At 39.8% G+C, this 9,632-nt stretch overlaps 1 protein-coding gene across 1 annotated transcript; it reads right to left on the bottom strand.

The window, feature by feature from the left end:
- Positions 1-5,086: 5,086 nt before the first annotated feature.
- rps24 (ribosomal protein S24) lies at positions 5,087-9,526 on the bottom strand. The gene is made up of 6 exons (XM_026354293.1): positions 9,521-9,526; positions 8,445-8,561; positions 7,644-7,709; positions 7,347-7,556; positions 6,643-6,756; positions 5,087-5,173 (listed from the first exon to the last, which is right to left on the bottom strand). The coding sequence occupies exons 1-6, from the start codon at positions 9,524-9,526 to the stop codon at positions 5,171-5,173; spliced, it is 516 nt and encodes a 171-aa protein (XP_026210078.1). The 3' UTR covers positions 5,087-5,170.
- Between the last annotated feature and the right edge of the window lie 106 nt (positions 9,527-9,632).

Below are 9,632 nucleotides of genomic sequence, written 5' to 3'. Positions count from 1 at the left end.
GAAAAATGGCAGAATAACTCAGCCATACAGTCAGCCAAGTGCTGTGTGCAGTCCAAACACAACCTTGTCCCATCGCTACCAGGAATAAGGTCCATTACAATTTGACTGCGTTCTCAGGAGACAATTTGGATTTAGACTGCTATTGGAAAACCATGCACCACAGCCGTATTGGTACTTTGGAAGCTGCATGATGCAATGTTAAGTCCCAAACACAAATTTGTGTCATCGATTGTAGAAAACCTGACCAGGCATGTGTCCCTAAGAGCCTTTTGTTCATAAATTGAATCTATAAATTTGTCCATATGCAGTTAATGTCATGAGAATAAGGATATGTTAAAACCATTTAGGTTTGCAGGATGTTATTTATGTTTTATTTTGAAAATTAGTTTTGCCTGGATTATTATCAGTGAGATTCAAATTTGGAAAATGTATTTGTTTTTTTCCAGATTCATTAGTATGTTAATCACCAGTTCTTCAAGAATGTCTGAGATTACTGGTTACATTGAAGTAGCTCTTGAATTACATGCTAGTACTCACAGTTGGTTCCAGACTTTAAAATATGTCTGGAAATGTGCTTGTCCCCCATTTTTTCCCTATGATTTAGATAATTAGATTGATACTACTTACACTTATCAATCTCTTAAATATGAATCAGCACCATTATAGCTTAGCATAAAGAGCAGAAACCATGAAATTGTATGTCAGCTCTCTTAAAACCACAATTTCATCATCAACATTGTCCTACTCTCCAGTCTTTTAGATATAATGTGAATTCGTTAGGGTGATAAATACTGTTTTGGGCTACGGCTAGTAGCTAAAAGTCACCAACACAGTGTATCATATCTCTTTAATCCCCAGACAAGAACTAATTTAGCCCATAATATCCCATCAAACCACAACATGCCATTTTTCTACTTTTTTTCTACTTCTTTTTTGCGAGGCTTAAACAAACTAGATATGCTAATTACGACCTTTGGAACTGCTGGTAGGAAGATTTTGTCACCTTTGGACGGAGCCAGGCGAGCTGTTTCCCCCTAAGCTGACAAGTGGTGGTGGTGGTGGCTTCATTTTGTGCATACAGATGTGAGCGTGGTATCGATCCTCTCATTTAACTGTTCGGTGGGGAACTCAATAAGGAGCCAATCATTACCAGTAATATGAATATGAACATCATGTCAAGAATAGCAAAGGCGTGCTACAACCTCATATCTGCATGCTATTACAACAAAATGCACTATTGTATAATTTAATTTACATTGATGGCTCATGATGCATTGATGAGGGAAGATTATGTGCATGACATGTGCCTGAATTTTGTGCAATTTATAAACCTTGTACGTCTATCAGGTATAATTTCTGTAACGCCCAACACACACAAACATGTGCACGTGATTCTTCGGTGAGCACACACACAACTCCCAGTCTAGAGAGTACAGCATGGCCATAACACAGAGCATTCCATCATATTGTCACTCACATCTGCTGCCCTTTCTCATTACCGCACCCTCCCCATTCTCTCTCTCCTATACTTTCCTTTCCTCTGCTCCTCCACCGCCATACACGTTATTCCCTTGCTCCCTTTTCTTCCCTTCCATGCCAGCAAAAGTGAACTAAAATTCCTCACGACGTGGGTGAGTTGGTGGGGAGGCAGGTGGGCTGACACGCTTTTGCATCGGTCTGATGTCCTTGGAGCCTCAGACAGCATGTTCACAGGCCACAGACTGGTTTCAATACACCTCACATGATTGAAACTGAGAAGTGATTTTTCACATGTGCACACCAGTTAGTGCCAGAATTAGACAGCAGGTATCAGTCCCTGAACCTGTGAAAACAGACTGATGGAAAATACCATTGTTGCATTTCTGTGACCGTACTGTATATCCATGGTAGCTCTGTCTGTTTGGACAGATGTAGCGTGCTGCAGCATTTGCAGGTTTTTTTTTTTCTTCTGTGCCACTTCCAGAAAGGGATTAATGACAAATCCATGGCAGTCTGGTGATGCAAAAAGGATAATTAGGATTCACAAAACACAGTTTGTCCTCAAAAGCAAATCACTTCCCTGGTGCTCAGGGGCTACCAAGGCACAGCTCATTTTATATATCAGCACCTAGCAACTGACAGATGGAGTGAACTTAGTGCAGGCTGCCAAAGCTGATAGGACACTGCAGGACTGCAAAATGAGCTGTGATGATTCCCCTGCTGAGGACAACAAGAGAGACATACCTCATTAAGATGCATAGCATCCTCAAATGCCCAGCCACACTTTACAGCAGCAAGTTGCCCCTTTGCAAAAATGTTCACAGTGCATCTGAAAACATAGTTTGGAGTTGATAAATGCAAAACAAACACATAGCAGCTTGATAGCTGTAAACATTCATTTGGTAGAACATCAGAAATCTGAAATATTTACTAGGTTACTGTACAATATCCAGTGTATAATCACATGGGTACACATGATTGGATTGATATACACAACACTATGATTTGTAAAATAGCTAGACCACCGTCTTTAACATCTAGAACACCTATTGATATTTGCGTGGATGTGCTGGCAAAAACACAGAGTGAGTCATCAGGAATTCTGTCCATTTTCTCCTGATAATACCACAACTCAGCTCCCTGCATAGAGAGAAACAGACCATTAAAACTGCACCTGTTGTGAGGGCATAAACGTGCGTTCGTCCTAACCATCTATTATAAAATTGACTGCAAAACCACCTTTGTTGGACAAGCAGACACAGGAATACATACCTCTTTCCTACCTTAAAGGCAGGCAGAGGTCAGCACAGGCCTTTATGTGCTTTTATGTGGTATAGACAGGGTCCCTGGAGGCCCTTGGCGCAGTCTCATGATACTGAGACTGTGTGCCTGAAAACAATCTGAATCACATTTGCTCTGCAGCTCAACATCATACATGACCGTCCGAACACTGACTGCTCATTATCTCCATCATCAGCCCTTTTGTTTATCACATGCATCAAATCACCATCTTTCTGTTTTTTGCCCTCCTTGTTTATTTCTTCCCGCCGCTCTCAACAAGAACCTCTTTATCGCATTACCCTGCTAACTATCCTCCTGATGTCATCCTGCTTTCCTGCTTTAATGAAAACACAGGAGAAGTGTGGGAAGAAACTGATTTCAGTCGCCCAATAACTGAAACAAAGAAGGGGACCAGACGATGAGAAGCAGTAGCTAGACAAATTAGTTGGAGACACTGAAAACAGGGGCTGGAAGAAGAAAGAGAGACAAAGACAGAGAGGCAGAGACTCCTGGGACGGACCGACAGGGATGTGGAGAGAGGAGCTTAATTTCCCAACACCATCTGTTCCCAGTCCCTGGGTTGAAAGCTCCACTTATGTCAAACCTCCCACAACCACACACACCAGTAGAGCACCACTGAGTTGTACGAGAGCCCGGTGCCTTTACTCGTCTGTCCCCTCCATGGTTTTCTGCGTCACACCTCTGCCATTCAGCCACCCATTGCAGCGGTGCTACAGCACACACTTTAGCTGAGATAAATGAATCTGCCAGCTATTTTCTGGGTCAAACTTGGGTTTTAGATTGCGTTGAGAGAAATCACAACATATACTTAGCACACCAACACGTTAGATGTCTGAGTGAGGAAGGATTTTTCTTTAACAGAATGAATGTATATTCACCTTTACACCACTTCACTGGCCCTGTTTACTCAACAGGGTCTTCATACACAAACACGTTTCTGTTGTGTTGAGTCCAAATGATCTTGATCAACTGTCAGTGTTTAATCTTAGTCGGCTGGCATCGATTGAAGCAAAGCCCTCAGGAGATGATGGGTGTATATATAGGCCTTTCTTCTGGGAAAGAAAAGCCCACAACTCAAAATGTGTCAATGGCACTGCCTCCAAGCTACTGTTTCCCATTTTTTCCTGATGGTGTAGGCACCGAGGACTCTGGTGCAGAAATGTCTGGCCTATATTCAAGTCTTTGTAGAGGCATGACAATAAGTCAAATTGCAGAGGTGAAGACAATGACATACAATAGCATACCATACTGTCACTGGAGGTTCAGTTACACTGTAGTGCATTAGTGGAAATATTTTTTTATTACATAAAGCAAATATTAACTCATCCATTAACATGTTTTTTTTTTTGCCTCTTTAGCTGCATATGCGGCTAAAGAGGCTTCTGCTTTAAAATAAAGAAAAATCCTGTATGGCTAGACCTGGGGGCTGTTCCTGTCCCAGACATGAGAAAATGCTGATATTTATAAAAGAATGGGGGGACGTTGTGAAGCCTGCACTGGGTGGGATAGGAGCGGGTTACCTTGAGGAGAGATTATTCCCTGGCATTTTAATCACTTCATTTACGCACTCTCTCAGGGTATTTCTATGCAAATTAAATGAAAAGGTCAAGCTGCAAAGAGGGATATCTGTTCTGTTCTAAATTGTGTTTATAAACAGGCAAATGTCCACAGAATTGGGCAGAGTATTCCTACCATTCAGACACTTTGCCTCTAGGATGTATTGGTAACTACATCACTATAAAGGTAACACATTAAGAAACAGTTACTTAAGTCAGTCCTAATAAGATTGACATTTCTTCAGTGAAGGGAGTCCTCTTGTGGACATTTTGATTACTACAGGCAAATTCTTCTATGCAAAACAAACTGTTAAATTTTTGCTAAGTCTTGATTTCTTTTATTGTAAAATGTAAAGGTTCTGTATTAAGCCAGTAAGAAATTGAATTACATCACTAATCCCCATAACAAATAACAGCTTTTAATGGTTCAAAACAAAATCTGTAAGTGACTGGTTGTTTTTAAGTAACATCACCAAACCACTAGATGTCACTAAAAACAAAGTCGTGCAATTTTATTTAGAAATGCTGCAAACACTGTACTGTAATCCAGCCTACAATCCTTAAAAAGGCAATGTTAAAGCCTTGTGTGCCGTTTGTGAACACTTTAGAAGTCTACAAATACAACTGCTGTGTCAAAGAGACACTGTAAAAAAAAAAAAAAAAAGTCCAGAATTAGTTGCTTTACTCAAAGTAAGGCATCAGAAAATGGTTGTTTAAATAAATAAATAAATACACCCGATGACCAGAGATTTTTTCCAATTTTTTCCAAACTTTATTTGATGACAATATACAAGAACATCTTGAGCGCGGAGATTTTCCCTGGCTGTCCGGACTCACTGTAAGGAGAAAACAATATATTTAATCCAAGTTTGAGTCTAGAACCAAAATAAAAACTTAATGACAATATGAGTCATCTAAAATTAGGAGTGCAAATTTAGAGACTGGATTCTTGATAAAACTGCTTTAACCCGAACACCACAGTTTGAAACTTTGTTAAAACATTGTTTTGAATTAAGAGGTTTCAAGAGAACACAAAGTGAAAGAATTACATGTTGGCACACTACAATCCACATGCCCATCTACCACTCAAAGTCTGCATCTATTAGCTGAACATCTGAAGCACTTGTGTCAATGTAAGCCAAAGTGGGCAAAGCCTAATACATTAGCCTATTACAGCAGAGACAGTGGTACAAAGGACTGGGTAGAGGGGAAACCTATAACACATGGGAAAAATGGAGAAACACTTAAGGCAATAAACTGCAGGGAAAAGTAGGGCGTGACATGCATGGCACAGCTCAGGCCTATCAACTTCTGATGTGCAACACAAAGGCACACCATGCTTATTCTGCTTCTATACCTGCACACTGACACTTCATTTCTGCAAAAGAAATCCGGGGGTAGCAAAACCAAGAACAGACGAAACAAAATGTTTATAACAAGTTGAAAATAAAACAAGGAAAGAAAATATCCCCTAATTTGACCTATTGTTACTTTAACTTCACAGATGATGTACCATGTTTAGCACCAAGCCAATGAATTGGATGAATAGCCTAAATAATTTACACTATTATTACAGCTATTACAAATGCAACTGTATAGTAATAAATGCAGTCCAGCTGTGCTTTGTAACGCAGATCTGTAAGCTGACTTTAGACCAGGGATTGGTGCCATAGATGGTACAATGTCAATTTAACATCACTAGGAGATTAGTACATGAGCTGTACAGTATTTTGCTTTATTGGGGGTAGATTATTCTTATGTTCATCAGGTGTCAAGAACACGACTAAAGCATTACTATTTATCAGATTCAACTCGTGATCATTAGTATTAGGAGTAGGAATGGTTAGCATTAACCAGTAGATCTAACTGTTTCATAGTGGTCCATCACAGATGTATCACATACATGCAGGGGGAAAAATATTAAGCTTTTGTTGATAGGTGAGGGTCTAATGTGAGGTGTAAGCTAGCATCCATCACCTACACACTGTAGTTAGCCTATTTATATACAAGATTTACCTTCTACAGTTCCAGAAGAACATTCAATACAATTGAAAACATGACAAAAGGAAGTTAAAACAGTAAAAGTGCAAAAATCATAAAACAACAGGATTGGAAAATAAGTGTGCAATGAAAATTAACAACAAAATGCACTATTTCTAAAAAAGCCTTCCACCATTATCTTTGCTGAAATAATGAATGACAATACTTCCCGATGGCCCAAAGGAATACTTATTTCAGAGTTGTGCTGGACCATTACTGTGATCAGTGAGTGTTCAAATGAAAAAGATACAAAATGTCACAATACCTTTTTGCCAGCAGCGCCCACAGAGGCCTTCTTGATGCCTCGTACTTTCTTCATTCTGTTTTTGCGTTCCTTGCGCTGTTTCCTTGAGGTCTTCTTTTTCTCATAGAGACCATGCTAAGAAACACATATGAACAAAAAATTAATTTCACAAGGTTATATTCATGCTTTCACAATAATCACACTCTAAATTTAAACCAGTAGCATCACCCCAGTGGCTTACACACGCTGTCTTCAAAGATATGTAGCAATTTCTGTATAGCCTATGAATACATGCTACGTTCTCAAGACAAAAGTTCCATTACATTACAAAGGATTGTAGCATAACGTCATTAATGATTTGTACTGCACCATTATTGGTTAGCCTTTAATAAATAATCAATGGATCACACATAACTCACAATGTATATAACAAATAACCCACTTGATATTTTGCAAATTGGCTAATCAACCGAACCTTTCAACTTTTAAGTGCTTACCATTACCATTATGTGCATTGGACAACTATGAGGGAGATAAGAGTCTCAACATAAACAAGGACAGTACCCTTTCCTGACAAAACTGCATCCAGAACACGAGATTGAACCTACCTACCTACTTAGTCTGAAAAATGTTTAGTGAAGATCTGCTCATGAACACTGCATTAAAAAGCTGCGCCAATAAGTCTATTTAAGCATTAAAACAGACGAGGCAAATAATTAACTCACCCTGGCCAGTCTGTGCTTTGGCTCATTCTTCTTCGCATAGTCTAGGGAGTCGTACACCATGGCGAAGCCTGTTGTTTTGCCACCACCAAACTGAGTCCTGAAGCCAAACACGAACACGACATCAGGAGTGGTCTTGTACATCTTGGCGAGCTTCTCCCTGATTTCAGTCTTGGGGACTGTGGCCTTGCCAGGATGCAGAACATCGACGACCTGCAGAGTACCACAGAGTTCAAAATGAATGTGTGACAGATGCTGTAAAACACCACAGTGAACATGAGGCAGGATTTGAACCCTTACCATTTGCTTTCTCTGAAGCAGCCGGTTCGTCATGAACTTGCGGGTTCTGACCGTCACAGTGTCATTCTGAAGATAACAAATGATATAACATTATATTCATTATGCAACAGTTCAACTGTTAGAAAATTTCTTAATAGGTTTCAGACTTGGACCCAAAGAAGGTGTTTAAACATCTGGCTAACAGCTCTCCTAACCAGGTGTCCCTGTGTCCTGACACATTACATATTAGCCTGTTAGCATCTCTGCTATCTTACAGAATACGTTAAACTACTAACGTGAAAACCAATGTTTCTACTGCCTCAGTGCCGTTTAGGTTTTGAACTCCAGTGTGTACATTGCTCCATCTGAGAAGCACTGAGATAGTTTAACATCTCTGTTCGCCTAAAAATAAGGGCCTGGGTAAGGCAGTGTAGCGTATGCTAGCGTTAGCAGCTAGAAACCGACTTCATATCTCCAAATTACCTATTATTTTCCGTCCAAATACTGTAGTACGTGTCTCAGAAATGATGTACGTTAACCACGTTCTAGACTAAATTACAAATCCTCAAAACACAAAGTACAAACTCTGCAGACCATATGAAACCAGGTAAACACACCGTGTAACGTTGCTTAGAAGAGTCAGGCTAGCATTTCAATGGGGGCACTGAATTTACTATCAGACAGCTTCGGATCACGTCAATATTAACATTTTATTGTACAACAGACTTTAATGATCAATCTGTGAGCATTAAATGTGAGTCGATGCACTGATGGTCTCGATGCTGAACGGATTTGAGTTGTAATTTTGGCCACAAGACTCACCATCTTGACGCCGGGCTTGCTCAGGGACGTAGAAAAGGAGGAAGGACCAGCGGGCGACCGGCTTAATGCCTGCAAAAAATTTAGTGGGCGCCCTTTGTTTTGCCTGACGTAAAAACGCTAAAACAAATTAGAAGACAACCGGATAAGCTGCAAAGAATTATTTCATTTTGGAAACAAATATATTCCATGAAGAAGCATGAAGAAACAGGACATTCAGGGGAAATTTATTATTTCTTGGCTCAAATAAAACATTAATTGTATTAAACTTTCAAATGCTTATGACTAAAACACAAGCATTTTGAAATAATAATCATAAAAAAAAAAAAAGGACTGGGACTGTTTGGGTGTATATTTTTGTGCAAACCACCAGCAGTATAGGATATAACTAACGTGAGGCAATCACCAACTCCAGCTCCTCTTTTATCCACAAGACGCCAGGATTGCAAATTCTAGCCTGAACTGCTGCATTCAGTTTAGCAGAGGAGGATCATAAATGCCAAGAGCATATTTTTACACATCCCCTTGGTATCGAGATAACTACCATTTATAGATGTGCAAATAGCAGTCTATACAGGGCACCTTCTTAATGTGACACCCAGTAACCAACGAGTGCTCCTCTGCTATGCTCTATTAACACCGGGTTCCACATTTTTCATTTCATAATTTGCTAGACGCTTTTATCCAAAGCAACTTACAAGTGAGATACAAGGCAAAGGCAGATAAGTGCAAGGGGATCTTGCCTTATGACATGTACTGGAGGGAGGCCACAGAAGGGATTTTTACCCCAGTCTCCCACACTTGCAACAGGCTTACCACTACACTAATCAGCTGCTTTTCATGTGTCATTCGCATTGTGTCAAATAAAGCACAACGTTATTTAGGAATACATTTTTGACTCAAGCCCTTCTTTAAAAGGACGTGTTTTATGGTCTAAATTCCATTCCACATTCATCAGGTGAGATGAGCAGGTGAGCAGATAAGGTTTGAGACAGCTTGAATGCAGATACAAAAAATTCCCATCAGAGCTGCTTCAAAAACTCTATTCAGGAATCTACATTAACCACCTTAACCATTACCTCCATGGCCATTTTTTGTTACATTGCTGTGAAGCATTGGGTTGTATGTTCATACATTACACTGCTTAATAAATTACATTTATTAATTCACATGTAGCATTTTGTAAGAAAG

This window comes from Anabas testudineus, chromosome 15, assembly GCF_900324465.2.
Source record: "Anabas testudineus chromosome 15, fAnaTes1.2, whole genome shotgun sequence".
Lineage (NCBI taxonomy): Eukaryota > Metazoa > Chordata > Actinopteri > Anabantiformes > Anabantidae > Anabas > Anabas testudineus.
This window is presented reverse-complemented; position numbering and strand designations above follow the sequence as displayed.

What these genes read in the sequence shown, in the direction of transcription:
- rps24 (XM_026354293.1), bottom strand. An exon ending in TGCTTCAGAGAAAGCAAATG is followed by an intron (nt 7,557 to 7,643) that starts GTAAGGGTTCAA and finishes GGTACTCTGCAG; the next exon opens with GTCGTCGATGTTCTGCATCC. An exon ending in CAAAGCACAGACTGGCCAGG is followed by an intron (nt 6,757 to 7,346) that starts GTGAGTTAATTA and finishes TGTGTTTCTTAG; the next exon opens with CATGGTCTCTATGAGAAAAA.